Source organism: Salvelinus fontinalis, chromosome 20, assembly GCF_029448725.1.
Source record: "Salvelinus fontinalis isolate EN_2023a chromosome 20, ASM2944872v1, whole genome shotgun sequence".
NCBI classification, from domain to species: domain Eukaryota; kingdom Metazoa; phylum Chordata; class Actinopteri; order Salmoniformes; family Salmonidae; genus Salvelinus; species Salvelinus fontinalis.
Window position 1 is genome coordinate 9,996,081 of NC_074684.1, and position 23,728 is coordinate 10,019,808.

General features: G+C 43.6%; 1 protein-coding gene across 5 annotated transcripts in view; it reads right to left on the bottom strand.

The window, feature by feature from the left end:
- Nucleotides 1–23,728, bottom strand: part of LOC129817263 (disks large-associated protein 2-like) — a 183,975-nt gene that overhangs the window by 34,102 nt on the left and 126,145 nt on the right. For 4 of the 5 annotated variants that reach the window (XM_055872327.1, XM_055872332.1, XM_055872329.1 and 1 more), the window contains exons 3-5: nt 19,245–19,471; nt 8,685–8,862; nt 7,339–7,558 (exon numbers count right to left, since the gene is read on the bottom strand). In XM_055872327.1, coding sequence (XP_055728302.1) covers nt 7,339–7,558; nt 8,685–8,862; nt 19,245–19,471 — 625 coding nt within the window. Of the gene's footprint in view, nt 1–7,338; nt 7,632–8,684; nt 8,863–19,244; nt 19,472–23,728 lie in introns of all 5 variants that reach the window. The other variant, XM_055872330.1, reaches the window with a different exon arrangement.

Here is a 23,728-nt window from a genome sequence, read left to right on the forward strand (position 1 = left end):
GCATGTTCTATTGTTCCATTTAATTCCAAACACAATCCGATTTACGGCTTTCATTTTCATTAACTACCCAAATATGAACAGAAAAATATGCATTTGTACGATGACACAGGGAATGATTAGGGAATGGTTATTGATTCAATTTACTTTACATTTAATCTACCTATTCATAAATATTATATTTTTCTTTTTGATTTAATCATACAAAAAATTGGGATTTAAAAAGTTGTTCACAGTATAATTTCAATATAAAATGGTGTTTTAGGTTTCTACATGAGAAGAAACTGGAATGAATAAGGTTGGGAAACAAGCCACTAAATCACTGCAAACAATTAATGCAAACAATTCTAGGATTTAAGTTTCATGACAGTTTTCTTTCACAAATTTAGATGTATGCACATTTGCAGTATCTTTTATCTCTGTAATCTGTTGCCCGGTTTCATAAAGGTTCCTAGACCCTTTACCCAGCTCCTATTTCTTAGTTTTTCTCAGATCTGAAAGGATATGATTGGTCTAAGCAAAGGGATGGGATAGGACCTAGGATTAGAGGCTGGAGACTGGAAAGAAACAGGGCCGTTATATTCAATTCATATATTACATTTCCCCCCAAAATGGTCATTTTGTGCATTCAATTAGTCTTAATGGTATCAATGATTTTATACCACACCTCATGGAGTGGGAACATTCTATAGGCTCCCTTACCTACAAGATAAGACAGTTGAGAGCGCACATTCACTGTCAACACTATTTAAGGTGGCTTGAGCAACATCTTCCTCACCTATTGATCGCAAACAGTCAAATTGGTGACTAAGTGTTACAAAAAGTATAAACTCAGTTAACACAGAACTAAAGTCTTGCTTGATTGGTCAGATTCTCAATTAAGTTCTGGTTCTATAGTGTGAAGAGAAGAGATTGGAACCAGAACAAAGAGCTCAACCCTCTGTCTTTGCAAGTTATGGGCAAGTCTATGGGACAAATGTCCCCTCCCCTTTCCCGAAATTCCAAAGATGCTAACACCTGCAAAATTGTGATTTGTCCAAAGCACCAGAACTAATGCGGCTCGTCATGCATCACATTGTATCATGACATATCTACGGTACCATTTAAGTTTACGTAGTCTGTCCACCAGAGATTACATACAGTAAGATACTTTTTTATATTTGATACACAGTAGCCTAGTTAGGGATGGAAGGGGGGGGGGGGGGTGCTGAAAGTCACCCTGTGGTGCTTAGGGAACAAGACATTCCAAAGTATTCAACACATCCCTTTATAATTGCTGTACTGGTCCCTTATTATTGATTAGTTTAATGTTCAATAGGTCAAAATCTACAGTGTCTTCAGAAAGTATTCATACCCCTTGACATTCCACATTTTGTTGTGTTACAGACTGAATTCAAAATGGATCAAATAGATAGTTGTTCTCACCCATCTACACACAATACCCCATAATTACAAAGTGAACACATGTTTTTAGACATTTTTGCAAATGTATTGAAAATGATATATAACACTAAATTGAGCTCAGGTGCATCCAATTTCCTTTGATCATCCTTGAGATGTCACTACAACTTGATTGGAGTCCACCTGTGGCCAATGAAATCATTTGGACATATTTAGAAAGAAACACACCTATCTATTTAAGGTCCCACAGTTGACATGTCAGAGCAGAAACTATACCATGAAGTCCAAGGAACTGACCGTAGATCTCCGAGATTTGTGACGAGGCATATATCTGGGGAAGGGTTTAAAACAATTTGTTGAAAGTTTTCAAGAGCACAGTGGTCTCCATCATTGGGAAACTGAAAAAATATGGAACTAGTCAAACTCTGCCTAGAGCTGCCCGTCCGACCAAACTGAGCAACCGGGCAAGAAGGACCTTGATCAGAGAGGCGACCAAGAACCCAATGACCACTCTGACATAACTACAGAGTTCCTTGGCTGAGATGGGAGAACCTGCCAGAAGGATAACAGTCTCTACAGTACTTCACCAATCTGGGCTTTATGGGAGTGGCCAGACGGAAGCCACTCCTGAGAAAAAGGCACATGACAGCACGGCTGAAGTTTGCAAAAAGGCACGTGAAAGACTCTGAGATCATAAGGCAAACGATTCTGTGGTCTGATGAGACAAAGATGGAACTTTTTGGCCTGAATGCAAAGCACTATGGGGATGCTTTTCAGAGGCAGGGACTGGGAGACCGCTAAGGATAGAAGGAACAATTCATGGAGTGAAATACAAGCAAATCCTCGATGAGAACCTGCTTCAGAGTGCAATTGACCTTAATGTCCCCAAGCATGCAGCCAAAGCAACGCTGGAATGGCTTCAGAACGAGAATGTGAAAGTTTGTGAGCTGCCCAGCCAAAGCCCAGACTTGAATCCCATTGAAAATCTGTGGAAATTCTTGAAGATTGCTGTTCACCGCTGCTCCCCATCTAACTAAAACAGAGCTTGAGAAAATCTGAAAGGAAGAATCAGCAAAGCTGATACAGACATAGTCAAGTTCAACTAAAAGTTGAAGCCGCCAAAGGTGCTTCTACAAAGTATTGACTTAGGGGTTTGATTACTTATGTAAATTAGATATTTCTGTATTAAAAGTCTGTTTAATTCATTTTGAATTCAGGCGGTAACACAACAAAATGTGGAATAAGTCAAGGGTTATGAATACTTTTTGAAGGCACTGTAGATCTCTACATAAGTAAATGGGGTTTTTCCCCTTGGCTCCTGCTCTGGTTCTCTAGGGGTTGTTATCAAGGGGAAACACTTGTGTTTTGTTTCTTCTGGGTTGTATGGGAATGATTAGAATGACATTGACAGGTATGACATGGGCCCACTGGTGTACTTCCTGCTCCACAGTTCCAGACTGGCACTCCTGCGGCCACCGCCCAAAGAGAGCTTGCGGGTCTTCTTCATCTTGTTGTCCCACGTTGCGGAAGGTTCCGATGGCTGGGAGCTAGCAGGGCTGCTCGCTTCCTCCTCTGGCGTTGAGTCCCCAGCTATCTCAATGCGGGGAGGGTCCATCAGGTCTATGATGCTAAAAGCAGCTGGTTCCGGCTGGCACATGACAGACTTATCCTCTGTGTTCTGCCTGACGAGCCCGCTGGTGCCAGCCTGGATGCCCACAGACACCCGGTCCCCGGTCTGTGTTGAGCCGTCACTTGCACTCTCACGGCACAGCGTCCACATGTTGTAGCACTGAGTGAAACTGAAGAAGTTGCTGTTGAACGTCTTGAGCTCGCCGCACACGTCCCTGCGCAGCTCAGCCAGTTCGTAGCGCATGGCCGAGATCTCGTCTTTCCACTGCATGTTGAAGGCGGCCACCATGTTGGCAGACTCTTTAAAGGCCTGGATGGCCTGAGGTATGGGGGGATCGGGGGCGGCAATGGTGGGGGCAGCAGGGATCTGGTAGGCAGGCGGTGAAGTTGGGGGGACAGAGATGGCGGTTACAGTGGAGCTTGTGCTGTGCTGGCTGCGAGCTACAGCGTTCTCCCTCTCCAGACGTTCCAACTCCTCATAGGCCGAGGAGCTGGCCCCGTCGTCGTCTTCGATCATGTCCTCGTTTAGCAAAGAAGTGCCTTCCAGCACATCATATCCCTCTGGAAGACAAATTTGAATATGCAAATAGAGGGAGATTCAAAGGGAGGGAACAGCTGGAGTGTTATGTAACTGTAACGCCCAAATGTTCCAACCTAGAGTGGGCATACATATACCTAAAATATGAATACAGTATGTGAGTAAAATACCACAACTACCCTATCATTCCAATGGATATATCAGATCAAATAAAATATCGATGGAACAACGATTTTGACTGGTTGCATTGAGAATATAGAGAAATGGTGAACAGCTAGATGATTTGTTGATCGTCAATCCCCTGCGAATATGATTACCCTTTTATCAAATTATGCAATTTGTGATCCCTTTATCAGATGCATTTGTGATTGTTCAAACTCGAAAAAGAGACCATGTAAAACTTAATGAAGAGGTGCTCTTCAGACACTGAAGCGGTCTCTAGAAATAGAACGCTCTGTAACACAGCTCTATCTGGCGTACTAAAATACGGAGGAATTATTCAGCCAGGTACACTGAGCCACTTGAGCGATGCATTTTGACTCACATACTGCAGGCTTTTCATGGTGTTTTTACACTGCCTTCTCACTCATCTGAATGAACATCAACCCTCCACAGTCTTTCCATCTTTTCACTGCACTGCACCATGGGAAGCGGAACCCCGTTGGTTCCTAGCATAAGCCATCATTACCAATCAGTTTCAAATGAAAATACCATTCTCTGAATTAAATCAAAGCATGGTTCTCCCCCCAAAAATCGTAAGTGCTTTCCGATTGTTTCCTTTTCCTTTTTTTTGTGCAACAGAAAAGATGAAAAGGCAATGAAAAATCACAACTCAAGTCATTGGGCCGGGAAGCAGTTATGAACCCTATTGAACATATCAGGTCCCTCACCATGAGGTTGATTGGACCATGTGGAGTTCCCAGTGGCGGGTAAGTCCCCCGCCCTACAGGGCTGCACCAGGGAGGGGCTGCAATCCCACAGTCAAAGACAGCTGATAACTTCCACGCCAAGGGTCAACCCAGCCACATATGGCCTTTACAGAGGTTGACTTTCATAGGAAGAGAAAAAAACACAAAACTACTATAACAAATGCTCTCACATTTTGACTGTTGACAGTGACAATGTGATAACATTCAGTGCTATTTTTCATGGCGGAGGTACGAACACATTATGTGTTAGACTAGAAAGTACAGCTTTATCATATAGTTCCACCAATGAGTCGCTTTTAGCGCACTTGAAAAAAGAGACACTTCAAACAACTCGCAAAAGCCAGTGAGGCACCATCATCACATATACAGTATAATTCTGGAACTTAATGCATACGAACAAGGAATTCAAGGCCTCTGAGTTTTGTGAGTTGTTCGGGCCCGTTTGTTTCTCATTGTGTTTAAATCAGATTTGTCTATCCTGCTGTTATATCAAAGTGGTAATTTTTTAAATCTATTGCTGAGAAGGCAGTGCAAAAAAACACACATATATATATATAGATATATGTATGCATGTTGTCATTAAAATACCTGTGACAGGCATCCAGCTGTTCTGTCCCCCTGGTTATCCTTCCAGAGATGCATGGCTGGTCAGATTGGGAGGGGGTGCTGCTCTTCTGCCCAATGGGGCATCATAGGATCCCTTCCCCACTCAAGGGCCCCGCTAGCCTCGACATTCTTGCGTTTTGGTTGGTAAGCGATTTAGAATTCAGATCTCATTTCCGAATTTTATTAGTCAGTGGCATGGCCAGTCAAATACTGTGGATCATTCACTTCATTTCAAGGCCACTATTCCCTCAAAAATGACACCAAATGGTTGATACCATGTAAAAAAGATTTGCAATATGGCTTGAGATGGAGGCATCAGGTCACAGCCAATTATTTCCCTGAGGCTCACTAGCATATCCTGTTCCATAGCCCAGTCGGATGTGACTGTATTTGGAGAGGAAAAAGTCCTAGAGAACTGCTCATTAAAAAATACAAATATATACAGAAAATGCTGGGAGTAACCGACACCCACTTGAGAGCCAATTTAGTGAGCCAATTGTGAAGCAGACAATTTGAAAAGAGAGCTTATTGGGTGAAAAGAGTTCAGCAGGTAAGACGGTGGGATTGGAGGACTTCCTTGATCCTCAGTACTTCAGTCACATCGGAGGCTGAGGGATTCTGACTGTGCAACCCAATTGAGCATGACAAGATAAACAAAAAAAAACCTCCAGATTGTACAAGGAAACAGGTAAACCAACAGAAAACGAACAAATACAGAGGTCTAACACAATTGATTTTACAAAATGTGTTGAAAAATGTTAATCCCGGTCATAATATTGTCAAATGAAAAACGTCATATGAAATGATAGTATTTCAATAGGGTTCATAGCTTTACTCCTCCAGGCATACACCAAACGCACTAGATCAATTAGGTTAGAGGCAGCGCTGGTTCTGTTTGCACAAGGAACCAGATATGTTGATGTTTTGACGATGATATTGTGTGTAAAATGTTGCACAAAACCTTCAAATTCCCGAATGTTTAATATCAAAACAGCAATTATTGCAACAAATTGACTTGGTATCCTCACAATTATTAAGAGGATTTTTTACATTATTCTACATTTTTGTCATTTAGCAGACACACTTACAGGAGCAATTAAGTTAAGTGCCTTGCTCCACGGCACACCGGCAGATGTTTTCACCAAAGAGGTCATCTAAACGTGAGATTTAGTTCAATGAGAAAGTGTCTAATACGTTGGCCCTACACTAGTAGCTTTTGACATTTTTTTGTGAGAGCGCTACTGTTGTCGAACCCTGTCAAAGTTCAGGTCAACTGATCAATCTCCCTGAAACACATGATTGCCAGACTACCTGATGAAAGACCATTTAATATTATCTTCTGATCTGGCTACATCAAAAGTGATAAATCAGTTAATATTCCAAATGAAAGCTTCATTTATATCATATCTCCAAATGTGGTTTTATGCAACACAATACAACAATATAGAATAACGCAATATATTTTATGCACTCTGAATTGACTTTACTAGTAAGTTCCTTTGTGCAACCAGTACCCTATCTGAGTTTGTTGACTTACCGTATGTCGGTAACAAGTTTTTGCTGTCTTGTGTTCTGTGGGCTTATAGGCCAAGATCAGTTAGAGACGCTAGTGTAATGAACTGGTCAAACAAAGCATGGATGGGGGAAACTGAAGACCTCTCTGGAGCAGACTATGAGCCTTCCTAACACTCTCTAGAGGTCTACAGCCCTCCTCCAACCACTGTTCTGTTTCACACTTAACCCTTCCCTACATGACTCACACGCTCTACACACGACACATATATCAATGAGGTTATCATGCTCAGGACAAGGCCTGTTTCTCTTACACATGCCAAGTGCTGTGAGTGTGACTGTAGTGTGTCGTGGGTTTAACTTCTCATTGGGCTGGTTTGAACGAGTCCCCTCCCATCCTCTACTCCGGGTCCAGCTTTGCCACCACCACACGTGACGAATCAGAAAGCTAAAGCTAAGGGTAATGATGTATATGGACTGTGCAAAGTAACACGCTTGCAAGCAAATCCCTCAGAACACTCAGGATATGCAGAGGCAAGACAAACAAGAGACACACAACAGTGACAGTAGCCAAAAAGAAATGACCGGAATCATTCAACCCAGCATCTCTTAAAGCTCAAGGGTACCCCCACTGTACATATGTAGGTATGCACGCATGTTATAGAATGTAGGAGGAGTATGTTTTCTCAGCCTTCTCTCATTTTGGGGGGGAGGTCGTACTGTTACCTGTTGTGGATCTGAGAGTTGAAGTGACAGTGGAGGATGTCATTGAAGGCAAGCAGTCGTCGTCTTGGGAATACCCAGCCTGAATCGCACGCAGGTAACTGTGGCTTCGAGTGCGGAACGAGCCAGGCAGGTCCAAGGCCTCCACGGCCTGGGATTCTACTTCGCTAAAAACGGACTCGCAAACTGACTCAAACTGGCCATTGACCTCAGTCTCACTCACCTGAGAGACAAAAACAGGAATAGCAGTCCTTAATTTTTCCTCTTCCTTTCTCTTTGTCACTTTGACTCTTCCCCTTAGTACAGTAAATATGAAGGAGTGTTAGCATGGGGGAAAAAATAAACAAGCAGATAAAACAAACAAATGAAAACAACAAAAAACAATGCATCATCTGGTATACCGTTTCACGATGTACTACCCCATCGCAGGTCATCGTCACAGACGTACATACGTTACTACTGTGACAAAAGGGAACGCAGGTGTCCTTTCAAGAACCTATTCAAAAGCAGAAATTACGGTGCAACACAGTACAAACTACATGCGGTTAACGGAATTTCAACGCTGTGAATATATATATATCTATTTCCAGCGCAATGCACCCAATAGAACGGCAGGCAGGAAGCCATACTAACGTCATCTGTGTGAGGTGATTTTTTTTGAATAGCACCAAGGTTGGTTGAGATATTGTGCCAAACGTGTATTAAAATCAATCTAGTCTATATTATGCAGTGCATAAAAGCCTGCTACTATGTAATAAAAATGACTGCAAAGGATGTATTAAATCATTGTATCTTGTACCTAATATTCAGCCGCAACGGATAAAAAGCACGCTTTATAGTATACTGTAACTCCTGCTGTTCAAACATAAAAAATTGTCTAGACTGACTGAGCAGTTCAAGACAACTTCTAGTAGTGTGCATGAACTTACTTAACGGGTAACTTGAACTTGTAATGTAAGATATGTACAGTCTGGTACTGCTCGTTTATGCAACGTCACCAATAACAAATCTATGGACTTCACACGCGTAGTTCTGAAGATGTGCACTGAACATAGTCAAAATAGGATTCGTTGTAAATAAGCATTACCAGTGTCAACACAACCTATCAATAAAACCTAATCCTGCAGACAATAACGGCTAAACATCTCATGGAGTGGGGGGGGGGGGGGGGGGCAGGTTGTGACTAATGTATTTCTGTAAATAACTATATTATTTTTGCAACCCCTTTAGCAAACAACAGAAGGTTCCACCCACTCAGCCAACATGGTGGCATCTACAGTATCTCTCAATCCTCCTACTCCTCCAGGGCTCCTGGTGTTCCCCCTGTGAGGGGCCTGTGTGGGACTCACCTGGCTGACGCAGCTTGCCTGACTGAGGGTGCTAACCGCGCGCATGTAGCTCTGGTTCCGGGATCGGAACTGAGGGCCGAGGGGTATATGGTGTTGGGGGTAGTTGGTGGCTGGGTCCAGGGTGACACTGGGATGGGGCCGCATCATGTCTCGGGTGGTTTGCAAGTGGTAGCTCTGGCTGTACAGAGAGAGAGAGTGGATAGACAAATATGAGAGGCATTGTGAGTCAGACACAGGGCTGTGGTGGTCATGACATTTTGTCAACCGGTTATAGTCATGCAAAAGACTGCCGGTCTCACGGTAATTGACTGTTAATTAACAGACACGTTTAACATCTCCTGGCCTCCACACATATTGTACAGGCCGCTGATGTACGCAGTTGGAACATCTACATTAAAAAAAGTATAATGAATAAATGCAATATATATCATCACAATAAATCTCTTATTTATTTTAGACATTATGATATTAAGAAAATGTATTTCATAATATGAGTTGGCCTACTGTTTCTTATCTGGCTATGCACCATACATTGGTTGTAGGCTTGTTCATTTAGCAGACAAGATACAAGTCCCGTGCCACTATTTTACAGTGGATGTTTCGAAATTTTGTTACGTAACAACCTTATTCTTAAATGGATTAAATAAAAACATTTACTCAGAAATCTACACACAATACCCCATAATGACAAAGCGAAAACAGGTTTTTAGAATTTTTTGCAAATTAATTAAAATCAAAAACAGAAATAACTTATTTACATACAGTGCATTCGTAAAGTATTCAGACCCCTTGACTTTTTCCACATTGTTACGTTACAGCCTTATTCTAAAATTGATCAAATTGTATTTTTCCCTCATCAATCTACACACAATACCCCATAATGGCATAGCAAAAACTGTTTTTTTTAACTTGCATATTTATTAAGAATAAATAAAAATTAAAAATTATTATTTTTTATTTTATTTTTAGGGGTGGATAAGCTTAATATTGCGGAAAGAATGTTGCTTCCAATGTAATTGTCTGCATCATTTCCAATCCCCCATATTTTTGGGGGTAAATATATATATCCATAAACGTATGCATACATATACACATATATACATACACACACCTATATAGACACACATACTTTTTTTAAAGAGTATACCTTTATTATTATTCCCCGCAAACTCTACCACCAATCCCCCAATTGGAGTAAACTGATAAACATTTCTGGTTTTACCTTCAATTTATACATCTTATACACATTTTACAGACACAGTCTACTTTATAATAGTTCTCTCTTGTTTGTTCTTAGTCCTTCCTCTATTTCTGTTGTCCATCCAGTTTGATTTCCACTTGTAACTGTGCTATTTCACAAAAGCTCCGCACCTATACACATTTCACAGATCCTGTATGCCCTACATTGTTTATCTTGTTATTAGTCCCACCCTTCAGCTCCACTCAACCCTTCCCATCTATCTTCCAACATCATCCATTTCGGATTTTTATTTGCCATATATTTTTCAACTGTGCTGTGATGCTTCACAAAAGAATAAATCAAGTTAATTTCACATTTACATAAGTATTCAGACCATTTACTCAGTACTTGTTGAAGCACCTTTGGCATCGATTACAGCCTCTAGTCTTCTTGGGTATGACACTACAAGCTTGGCACACCTGTATTTGGGGAGTTTCTCCCAATCTTCTCTGCAGATCTTCTCAAGCTCTGTCAGGATGGATGGGGAGCATCGCTGCACTGCTATTTTCAGGTCTCTCCAGAGATGTTAGATCGGGATCAAGTCCAGGCTCTGGCTGGGCCACTCAAGGACATTCAGAGACTTGTCCCGCAGCCACTCATGTGTTGTCTTGGCTGTGGGCTTAGGGTCACTGTCCTGTTGGAAGGTGAACTTTCGCCCCAGTCTGAGGTCCTGAGCGCTATAGAGCAGGTTTTCATCAATGATCTCTCTGTACATTGCTCTGTTCATCTTTCCCTCGATCCTGACTAGTCTCCCAGTCCCTGCCGCTGACAAAAAAAGAAAGTTGTATCTTTATTATTATGGGCTATTGTGTGTAGATTGATGAGGAAAAAATCAATTTAAGCAATTTTAGAATAAGGCTGTAACATAACAAAATGTGGAAAAAGTCAAAGGGTCTGAATACTTTTGGAAGGACAATTACCTTTTATAGTAAGAATAATGTAATTCAACTTAGCTGAATAAAATAGAAAGGATATTTTTCCCATTCCAGAGCGAATATGCATATGAAATGGCTATGTGGAGCTTAAAAGTGATCCTTTGAAACACGTCCTATACACTAGATTTAGAGGTTTCTGTCAAATGTGGTTGTGAATGATACACACCTTAGAATGTCTTAGAAATCAAAACATACTTGGGCTGTTGACGATTTGAGAAAGTCGCAAAAAAATGTTGCGCGGTAATCCTTGCCTCAGGGTGGACACGCTGTTCTCTCATCAAGTGATCATATTTTCATCTGTCAGACTATTCTCAATTTAATCTGGTCTTCACTTACGTAAAATTAGTTTAGATTAGAATTGCCCATTATCAAATGGGCAGGAACAGGGGCAGGGGTAAAAATACATGTCATCCGTATGCACTCAAATAGCGAATGGAGGCTGCTTTCCCGCCGGTTCACTTTTCAATCATAGACAGGCTGCTCCCGTTTCATAGCAGAACATGTGATTAATATGAGCAGCTGAGCAATAAATATAGTAGCAGCTGAGCTCCTTCTCTTTTTAAAGAAATGGCTGGGCTTATAAGAACACTTCTCTGGAGTTTGGAGCATAGCAAAGGTAACCATTCCATCCAGTATGTATAATAATACCAGCCAGGTCACCCGGGATACAAGACAGTTTTCGACATCCATCCATGTCCACTAGGGGCAACAGTGAGCGCTGTTGCCTTCAAGTAGCATCTGCCTCTGATTCCAAAGGTTGCAAGTTCAAATCCAGCGATAGAATGTTGTTTCGGTTATATTTATTTTAAGTCTATCCCAAACCATAACACTTACCTTAACCATTCGGCGGTAATGCCTAACCTTAAAAATTCAGAGTTAATGCGTAACCTTAACGTAACCTTAAACACATACAAATGTTATATTTGGAACAAGTCTAATTTTGTCGTGAGACTAAGAGCTGCTTGAATAATACAGGCCACACTCAAAAGCTACTACTGGAATTAGTTTAATTTTGGAGTAGAGGCTAGACCAATTATGTACCAAAGACTTAAATAAAACGTTTTTTATTGTTTTTCTGCCATGCCTTATATGCGGTAGGTTATGTATTGTATAATAGCACAATCATTATTTTAATTCTGGGGGTTTTGTATGCACAAGTGTATGCATAAGACCTAATATGCTTATGTGTGTTTTGAATGAATCATCCCCTTAGAAAGCGCTGTCCATTTCGTTGTGTTAGACTTTGAAACAACATCCACAACTACAATGTTTTAAACTCAGCTTTAACCTGTTGTTGAACTTCTTTCTTCACATTGATCATCACAGTGAGGTGAATTTTAAAAGCATGACACTGTTTTGAAGAGAAGTGTTTGATGTGATTTCCGATTTGCATTTGCATTGATGTCAGAGTGGTTAGAGGGACAATAGAGCCCTGTGTACCAGGCCTTTAGGACCTGATGCTCGTTAGTGAGTTGGGTACCACCAATGCATGTCCAGAGTGCATAAGAGGAGATTACCGTGACTCAAAGGTCACGTGGAATTTTACTGTGGTCATAACTCATGACCGCCGGTGTGGCGGTAATATGGCTCAGGAAAATGGAAAATGCTCAGGGCTAAAGACCCAACAATGTCACATACTGTTAAACAGGTAACCTGGCTTACATGTAGTACAGCTGTATCCAGGTTATGTTGTGTTGTGGTGTGACCAGCAGGGTATCTGGTGTGCTCAGCTTATATCGCTCACTGAATATAACACTGTGCTTGCGACAAAAGTGACTCATCCCCCTACAACATTAGCAGCATTATTGCAATCAACTCTAAACTATGATGACACGTGCAGTCATCGCAAGCCCCAAAAACACAGGTGACTTGCTAGCCCCACAATTACAGTTTGCACATCCCACCTACACCTCCCATTAGTACAACAATATAAGCTTTTTAGAGCGTGGAAACAAGGCCTAATGTGTGTCTGTTAGTGTGGGGGTGGGACAAAAGCAGGAAGTGAGACAAAAGCAGGAAGTGAGTAGATTCCCAGTGATATGATGATTAAGCTGTGGGTGACAAAAGGATAGGGAGTCTGAGTGTCACACAGGACTGATGCATGCAGGGCACCTCACCAGGTTCTTTCTTTCTTTCTTTCTTTCTTTCTTTCTGTCTGTCTGTCTGTCTGTCTGTCTGTCTGTCTGTCTGTCTGTCTGTCTGTCTGTCTGTCTGTCTGTCTGTCTGTCTGTCTGTCTGTCTGTCTGTCTGTCTGTCTGTCTGTCTGTCTGTCTGTCTGTCTGTCTGTCTGTCTGTCTGTCTGTCTGTCTGTCTGTCTGTCTGTCTGTCTGTCTGTCTGTCTGTCTGTCTGTCTGTCTGTCTGTCTGTCTGTCTGTCTGTCTGTCTGTCTGTCTGTCTGTCTGTCTGTCTGTCTGTCTGTCTGTCTGTCTGTCTGTCTGTCTGTCTGTCTGTCTGTCTGTCTGTCTGTCTGTCTGTCTGTCTGTCTGTCTGTCTGTCTGTCTGTCTGTCTGTCTGTCTGTCTGTCTGTCTGTCTGTCTGTCTGTCTGTCTGTCTGTCTGTCTGTCTGTCTGTCTGTCTGTCTGTCTGTCTGTCTGTCTGTCTGTCTGTCTGTCTGTCTGTCTGTCTGTCTGTCTGTCTGTCTGTGTGTGTGTGTGTGTGTGTGTGTGTGTGTGTGTGTGTGTGTGTGTGTGTGTGTGTGTGTGTGTGTGTGTGCGCGCACGCGTGCATGAGTGAGTGCATGTGTGCAGACCTCCATAACACAAGCAACCGTCCAGTTCTGGAAGGGTGATTTTCAAAGCCAGCTTAGAATAACAATAAACTAAGACACATCTCAGAGGGAGAGCCGATGCATCCTCTGGGTCACAATCAGGACGGGAAGATATTCTGCTCTGACGCATTCAACAGTACAATAAGGTAATGAAAATGTTATCGTAACCATCGTTACTGCTTCCCTGATCCCCTGCCGAGCCATGCTACTTATGTAGCTGTACATTCTTTTGCTGGTGTCCCATTTCTTTTTCTGTCCAATCATTCTATTATTTGTATTACAATATCACTCTGTACCACTATCCTTCTTCCTATAGCTTACCTAAAGCGTATTTATCTATGAATCTATTGAGTGTTGCCTGTCAAGAAGGGAATGAGTGCAAACAGGCACTGTACAGTCAGGTCCAAAATTATTGTCACCTTTGATAAACATGAGCAAAAGAGACTGTATAAAATAAATAATACAAATACTGAGCTATATTGTACATTTATAATATTCTATGCTAATACAATTGCTCAGATGCAGAGATTTTGTTTCACAAATAATACTTTTTCCCCCCAAAAGATAAGAGGTCTAAATGATTGTCCCCCCTGTTTTTAATACCTTTCAATACCTCACCTTGCAAGGATAACAACACTGAACCTTTTTCTAAAATGTTTCATGAGAGTGGGAGGGATCTTGGACCATTCCTCCATACAGAATCTTTCCAGATCTTTTATATCCTTCGTCTGCACTTATGGACTGTCCTCTTCAATTCAAACCAAAACTACAGGTTTTCAATGGGGTTCACGTCCGGAGACTGAGATGGCCATTGCAAAATGTTGATTTTGTGGTCAATTAACCATTTCTTTGTGGATTTTGTGTCACGATCGCGTTGCCATGAACGAGAGGACCAAGGCGCAACATGATTTGAATACATCTTCTTTTAATAACAACGACGAAGATGAACACGACACACTTATACAACACTAACGAAAACAACAAACGATCGTGAAAAACTTCAAACGTAAGTGCACACACAAACTACTTACGTCGACTTATACATATACACAAACAATGACCCACAAACAGCTAAAGCCTATGGCAGCCTAAATATGGCTCCCAATTAGAGACAACCGAAATCAGCTGTCTCTAATTGAGAACCCATTCCGGCCACCATAGACTTTCCTAGAACTACACCCAACATAGACACAGCTAGACACATACACTCAACACAAAACCATAAACTACAACAAACACCCCCTCTACCATATAATACCCCAAAATACACACATACCCCATGTCACACCCTGACCTAACTAAAATAATAAATAAAACAAATAATACTAAGGCCAGGGCGTGACATACCTCCCCCCTTAAGGTGCGAACTCTGGACGCACCAGCACATAGTCTAGGGGAGGGTCTGGGTGGGCTTCCTTCCACGGCGGCGGCTCCGGCACTGGTCGTGGTCCCCACCCCACCATAGTCATAAGGGGCAACACCGGGATAAGGGGCAGCACCGGGATAAGGGGCAGCACCGGGATAAGGGGCAGCACCGGGATAAGGGGCAGCACCAGGATAAGGGGCAGCACCAGGATAAGGGGCAGCACCAGGATAAGGGGCAACACCAGGATAATGGGCAGATCCTGGCTGGATGACGGCTCCGGCGGATCCTGGTTGGATGGCTCATGGCTGGCTGACAGATCTGGCTGCTCATGGCTAGCTGACGGATCCGGCTTCTCATGGCCGGCAGACGGATCTGGACGCTCATGGCTGGCTGACGGCTCTGGCAGATCCTGTCTGGTTGGCGGCTCTGGCAGATCCTGTCTGGTTGGTGGCTCTGGCAGATCCTGTCTGGTTGGCGGCTCTGGCAGATCCTGTCTGGTTGGCGGCTCTGGCAGATCCTGTCTGGTTGGCGGCTCTGGCAGATCCTGTCTGGTTGGCGGCTCTGGCAGATCCTGTCTGGTTGGCAGCTCTGGCAGATCCTGTCTGGTTGGCGGCTCTGGCAGATCCTGACTGACGAATGGCTCTAGCGGCTCCTGACTGACTAATGGCTCTGACGGCTCGGGACAGACGGGCGGCTCTAATGGCTCTGGACAGACGGATGGCTCAGACGGCACTGGGCAGACGGATGGCTCAGACGGCACTGGGCAGACGGATGGCTCAGACGGCACTGGGCAGACGGATGGCTCAGACGGCGCTGGGGAGACGGATGGCTCAGACGGCGCTGGGGAGACGGATGGCTCAGACGGCGCTGGGGAGACGGATGGCTCTGGCCGGATGAGGCGCACTGTAGGCCTGGTGCGTGGTGCCGGAACTGGAGGCACCGGGCTAAAGGCACGCACTTTCAGGCTAGTGCGGGGAGAAGGAACAGGGCATACTGGACCCTGGGGACGCACATTAGGCCTAGTGCGTGGGGCCGGAACTGGTGGTACCGGACTGGAGACACGCATCTCAGGGCTAGTGCGGGGAGCAGCAACAGGATGCACAGGACTCTGGAGACGCACAGGAGGCTTAGTGCGTGGTGCCGGAATTGGTGGTACCGGGCTGGAGACACGCACCATAGGACGGGTGCGTGGAGGAGGAACAGGGCTCTGGAGACACACTGGAAGCCTGTTACGTGGTGTAGGCACTGGTGGAACTGAACTGGGGCGGGGAGGTGGCGCCGGAAATACCGGACCGTGCAGGCGTACTGGTTCCCTTGAACACCGAGCCTGCCCAACCTTACCTGGTTGAATGCTCCCCGTCGCCCGACCAGTGCGGGAAGGTGGAATAACCCGCACCGGGCTATGTAGGCGAACCGGGGACACCATGCGTAAGGCTGGTGCCATGTATACCGGCCCGAGGAGACGCACTGGAGACCAGACGCGTTGAGCCGGTATCATGGCACCTGGCTCAATACCCAATCTAGCCCTACCAGTGCGGGAAGGTGGAATAACCCGCACCGGGCTATGAACACGTACAGGAGACACCGTGCGCTCTACTGCGTAACACGGTGTCCGCCCGTACTCCCGCTCTCCAAGGTTAGCCTGGGAAGTGGGCGCAGGTCTCCTACCTGCCCTCGGCCCACCACCTCTTAGCCTCCCCCCCCAAGAAATTTTTGGGTAGTACTCGCGGGTCTCCAGCCTTGTCTCCGTGCTGCCTCCTCATATCGCCTCCTCTCGGCTTTCGCTGCCTCCAGCTCTTCACGAGGGAGGCGATATTCTCCCGGTTGCGCCCAAGGTCCGTTACCATCTACAATCTCCTCCCATGTCCATGAATCCTTAATGCCTTGATCCTGTTGCCGCTGGTCATGTTGCTTGATCCGGTATTGGTGGGTCATTCTGTCACGATCGCGTTGCCATGAACGAGAGGACCAAGGCGCAACATGATTTGAATACATCTGCTTTTAATAACAACGACGAAGATAAACACGACACACTTATACAACACTAACGAAAACAACAAACGATCGTGAAAAACTTCAAACGTAAGTGCACACACAAACTACTTACGTCGACTTATACATATACACAAACAATGACCCACAAACAGCTAAAGCCTATGGCAGCCTAAATATGGCTCCCAATTAGAGACAACCGAAATCAGCTGTCTCTAATTGAGAACCCATTCCGGCCACCATAGACTTTCCTAGAACTACACCCAACATAGACACAGCTAGACACATACACTCAACACAAAACCATAAACTACAACAAACACCCCCTCTACCATATAATACCCCAAAATACACACATACCCCATGTCACACCCTGACCTAACTAAAATAATAAATAAAACAAATAATACTAAGGCCAGGGCGTGACATTTTGATAAGTGCTTAGGGATATTGTCTTGCTGGAAACTTGCGACCAAGTTTCAGCCTCCTGGGAGAGGCAATCAGGATTTTGGCTAAAATGTCCTGGTACTTGTGTAAAGTTCATGATGCCGGTGACCTTAACCAGGACCAGTGGAATCAAAATAGCCCCATTATATCAAAGATCCACCCCCATATTTTACAGTAGGGGTTCTGTTCTGCATATCCATCTTTCTTTGTACGCAAAACCCACCATCGGTGTGCGTGCCTCTATTTTCAAGTCATCGGACCACAACACCGGTTCTAATCCAAGTGCCAATGGCGTTTAGCAAACTCCAGACGTTTACATTTGTTCTATGACATGAAAATAGAGCTCTTTGGTAACACACACCACTGGTGGGTTTTGCATCAAAAGAAAGATCAGCATTTTTTTTGCATACAATTTGAATATATTATTTATTTTATACAGTCTTTTTGCTCATCTTTATCAAGGGTGCCAATAACTAGGGATCTGACTATATGTGCTGAGTGAGACATATCAAGTGGGGACAGACAGACAATTTCTCCTTTATGAAGACATTCAAATAATGAAATGACATTTTATTGTCAGACAATTTATTTTCATGTTTAAAACCTTTGACCATGACATTGGAGAGAAGTGACAGGGTTGCCATAGCCTTGTCAACAGTGCTGTGATAACATGATGCACATTTCCTCTGTAAGATGATGGGCAAATATTGAAATAGCAGTTGATAAACGTCAGATATACCTGCGTTGGTCTGTGACACTCACCAGCTAGAATATTATTTTTTTTTAAATCTGACCTGATGAACAGAACTGGGTTCCAATGACTAATCAAAGAACAGTCAAAGCTCTTAGTCATGCACTAACATAAGTTGGTGATGCACTGGGGTAGAATAGGAACATGTCACAGCCAATCGTAACCAAGGAGTTATTCTTACTCTGTTGCCCAGCAACATCGGATGACATGTGTAAATCATGCATGCTCCCCCAGAATGTCCCACTGCAGACAGAGGTCACAGAGACATGAAATGGATATAACAGCCAGGTCAAATAATGTCTTTGCTTTAGTAAGCTAGAGGTGTATACAGTATAACTACTGTAGGAGAGCTACTGTAAAACAAATAGGCAGGAGCGACAGAAAATGACAAAAACACTGATGGCAGTGTGTGACTTTGATGAAATTCAACGATGAAAGCCGGGGGTTAGGGTTGAAAACAGCTTGCAAAAAGCCTGGAGCTATGGTTAACGTTTTTAAATGGCGTGTCAAAAAGGCGGAAGCCGTGTTCAGGGTTTTGAAAGGGGGTCAAGATCCAGCCAAGATAAAGGTCAGAGCTTCTACATTATTTACGGTAATCCATGAGCCACATTGGCTATCGGAGCGAAAGTATCATTTTAAATCCTGCCATCCAATCTAATGTCCAAACCAAGATTATAAGCACAGTTATTTCAAGTATTCAGTAATTATTCAGTAATGCAGCCAAATGTTTACCCAAAGCCATGTCAGTAATGCTGTGTAATATATAATTCACACCCGACTGTCATTCCTGTAACAAGGCTTTGTTGCCTTGTCTGTAACAATCCCAAAATATATAACTGTATATTCTTCTCTCACACTCCACACTTGCACTAGTTTGGTGTAAACGTACCCTGGTAATGATAACCAGTACAGTGTCCATTTTAGATCATCCTCAGCCTCAAGCAGGAGTGATGTATGAGGCTGAGGGTGTCCTGAAACAGACACAGTAACCAGGATGTAGTGACAATGCATTATTGAAAACCAGAAGTACAGCAGCTCTAGTCGAGACGTTAACGGGCCTACCTTTGGGGTTCTATGTGGGGTCTCTGCATAGCTGATTTGAGGACGAGGGCGTCGGGTCGGATGGCCTTCTGGGGTGAGGTCTTGGGGCTGCCATCAGATTCGCCACCAGAGTCGTTGTCTTCTTCTCCCATGGCTTTGACGTAGCTGCTGCTGCGCATCCGCCGACACGGGATCTCCTCGTCCTGGTCCCCATCCTCTGGGTATCCACTCCACTCATCCTGAGGCACCTGTGGCAGAGAGTAGGGTTGATTATTTTCCTGGTATTTTACAAACTTTAAAAAAAAATTTTTTTTTATACATGGCTTAAATAATTCAACATTCAACAAAAACAAAAACAGTTCTGTAGGAATGAGGTTTGGGAATTAGGCCTAATACATTATCACAGCATATTGGCTATACGCTTGGCCTGCCAATATTGTTCTACTCAGACCATATTATATTTCAACAAAATAGATCAGTTGGTGTAACACTTGCGAGGCACTGCGGAGCTTAAATTTAAATAATTCACTTTTTTATTTTATTGGACTGAGCTTGGAACTCAAATCTCCAACTTCAGCGTATTCAAAACAACTGGGAACTCTGAAAAAACTATTTAAACGGTCATCCAACTCGGAATTCCTTCTAGAGCTCCGACTTGTCGACCTGAAGATCACTGATGTCATGATTTGACCTCGTATTTTTCAAGTTGTTTTGAACGCAGCATTGAGCACACTGAAGTTCCCAGTTGTTGTGAACGCAGCATTAGTCTCAGCGGAGGAAAAGAGCAGCATAGGGTCTGCCTCTCAGAGTCCCTGCTCCCTCCTTCCTTTCTTTTGGTGAGACTGACCAGAGGGGACACTGTCTTCTAACTGATGGCGAAACTCGAGTCGTACCGCATCTGCCTCATACACAAATTAATGTTGTTCCTATGAATAGAAAAAGTGAAATATTCCTAGATATTAAAATAGACACGACAAGCTGCTAATAATAGCCTAATAAAAACGCAGGGCTATTGATACACGTGGCTACGCATTCATTGCAGCTGCCGCGCAAGTGGAAGTAGCATACTGAGTAGCTCGTTTTATGTTTTGTAATAGTGTTAAAAACAGTGCGGAATAAACATGAACTCATCATGAAAACAGCAGCTCTTTGCTCTCTCTGTGGTCATGGTTTTAAAAGTTGTGAAGTCCCACGTAGGGTAGTATCAAACATTGCTGTGATCGGTACAATGGGTATACTCGATTTTAGCCACAGATCTACTGGTCCGCCGGTTAGGACAAATGAAAAGTTCAAAACGAAACACTTTGTTAACCCGGTGTGCAGAGCTTCTGAATCAAGCGCACCTACCGCCAGCAGTCCAACACGAATAATAATAGAAAAGGAGAGCAGGCCTCCCGGGTGGCGCAGTGGTCTAGAGCATCGCAGTGCTAACTGTGCCACCAGAGTCTCTGGGTTCGCGCCCTGGCTCTGTCGCAGCCGGCCGTGACCGGCACAATTGGGCTAGCGTTGTCCGGGTTAGGGAGGGTTTGGCCGGTAGGGATTTCCTTGTCTCATCGCGCTCCAGCGACTCCTGTGGCGGGCTGGACGCAGTGCGCGCTAACCAAGGGTGCATGGTGTTTCCTCCACACATTGGCTTCCGGGTTGGAGGCACGCTTTAACACAGCGTTAAAGAAGCAGCTTGGTTGGGTTGTGCTTCGGAGGACGCATGGCTTTCGACCTTACTTATTACTAGCGATTGGATACCACGAAAAGGGGATAAAAATTTATTTAGAAAAAAAAGAAAAAGAAAAGAAAAGGAGAGCAAGCCTTTATCGTTGGCTTTTCTGCAGAAATGTTTGGTGATCGACTAGGAATGCCTTGAAGATTGCGATCGACCGGTTGGCGACCACTGCAGTTCTCCATTGTATTATATGACTTTATTACACACCTCATTCAAACCATCAAACTGGGAGAGGATATGCAAAGATGGCGCAGGACATGGGGCCTACAGAATTACGATTAGTCTAGCAAATTGATTGAATTTGGAAATATAATATGGCCTATTTGTCGCCTACCTTTCATTTGTCGCCTACCTTTCCGCATATGTCGCCTACCTTTCATAATATTTCCCCTAGTAATTTGTAACGTAAGCATTGGCCTACTTCGTCTTTCTGTCTCTAATGTTGCTTCATTCCTTCCTCATTTTCAACAGTTAAGTTTCGTTGTCCTCGTCTTCTTCATAGTAATGACATGCTTGAATAATTTAGGACTAGAATAAGACGCAGACGGCTTTCACTTCTCTTCGCGATGATTGAATGGGTATGGGTGACGGGTAAAAAATAAATAACGTTAACTGATTAGCCTACCGCCATCACGCATTCTCTCTTCTCCCCGTCAGTTCTATTGGCTGCTGTATATAACATTCAGCAAATAAGAGCTTGTATCCCTCTTCCAATAGTCTGTTAGTTAACCTATAAGAAATGCAAACAAACAATATCCAGTAAAATATTCTAGTCTGGTTTTTCGTGGGACTCGGAAGAGCGAAGGAGCGTTTTTTTAATGGCCAGCGGTGCACAGGTGCGTAATGCACAAGAGGCAGAGGCTATACACGTATGCATAACCCATCATTCATTAGATACATGGCTTACACCGCATTGAATTTATAACCTGAAAGGGATGATCTATTTTGGATGCAATTTGAAGGGAATTGATGCAGAGAGAGAAAGACGGTGAGAGCGTGCTCGCGTATGCACTGATTTAACGCAACCATATTCAAGTAATAGGCTGCAAAACATGTTTAGATCTAATTTACAATTAATAAATAAGGGGATCCCCGAAAGCCAGATGGAGATGTCTAAATTAGACGCGCATTCAGTCCTTATATTACTGTAACATAGGCCATGCTGCAGTAAATGCAGCAAACCTGTCACAAGAAAAAAGTGACCGTGATGAGATCATACATGGATTGTGAACTGTCCTCCTGAGATGTGTCGGGCCCCACCCTGAGCGTTGATGATAGATCATGCAGATAGCAGAGAGAAGGCCATAGAGAAGCCAGATTTAGACATCTTGCATATACTGAACAAAAATAAAAACGCAACATGTTTGAAAGTGTTTCATGAGCTGAAATAAAAGATCCCAGAAATTGTCCATATGCACAAAAAGCTTATTTCTCTCATATTTTGTGCACCAATTTGTTTACATCCCTGTTAGTGAACATTTCTCCTTTGCCAAGACAATCCGTCCACCTGACAGGTGTGGCATATCAAGAAGCTGATTAAACAGCATGATCATTACACAGCTTCACCTTGTGCTGGGGACAATAAAAGGTCACTCTAAAATGTGCAGGTTTGTCACACAACACAATGCCACAGATGTCTTAAGTTTTGAGGGAGCGTGCAATTGGAATGCTGACTTCAGGAATGTCCCCCAGAGCTTTATTTCTCTAAAATGTCATGTTTATTTCTCTACCATAAGCCGACTCCAATGTCGTTTTAGAGAATTTGGCAGTATGTTCAACCGGCCTCACAAACGTAGAGCACGTGTAACCACGCCAGCCCAGGACCTCCACATCGGGCTTCTTCACCTGCGGGTTCGTCTGACACCAGCCTCCCAGATAACTGATGAAACAGGAGTATTTCTGTCTGTAATAAATCTGTTTTGTGGGGAAAAACTCATTCTGGTTGGCTGGCACCGCAGTGGGTAGGCCTGGTTCCCAAGCCTATTGCTGTGCCCCTGCCAAGTCGTGTGAAATCCATTGATTAGGGCCAAATGTATTTATTTCAATTGACTGATTTCCTTATATGAACTGTAACTCAGTAAAATAATTGAAATTGTTCCACGTTACGTTTATATTTTTGTTCCATTTAATTGAACAGTTCCATTTCACCTCATAATTTACAGTTTTCTCGTAATTATTTATCCCAGGAAAAGGGAGTCGGTTTGGGCGGGAAATCTTGGTGTACCTCAGTAACCCATTTTCTGGTATTCAAACCTAGCAGAGAGCCCACCTGTGTCACTCACATAGATCCAACGTGTCTGCACAGGTGAACATGTAGGATGTACTGTACTGTATGTCTTTGTATCACACACACACACGCACACGCACACACACACACACACACACACACACACACACACATACAGTTCCTTTATTTGCAGGGACAATGGGAGCCAATTAGCCAAAGGATTGGGAGAGCTGACTCAGGCCAGAAAGAGTTTTCCCCAAACACACACAGGGACTCACTGAAGCAGAATGATCCCCATCCCCAGGCTCTGTTCTCCCCTCAGATCCCCCCTCACTCCCTAAGGGTCGAGCTACTCTAAATACCCAGTCTCACTCCTCTCTCCTACTCCAAAGCCCTTTTTGTAATATTCATCTTTCGCTGACATGAAACATTTTGTATTTTAGCCAAAGATCTTTGAACCAGAACAATGGACAGTAGGTGTGTATAGGCAGCTGAATAACAGCATTACATATTTTACAGAAACAACTCAAGAGAAATTATCCTGGTGGCAAGATGATA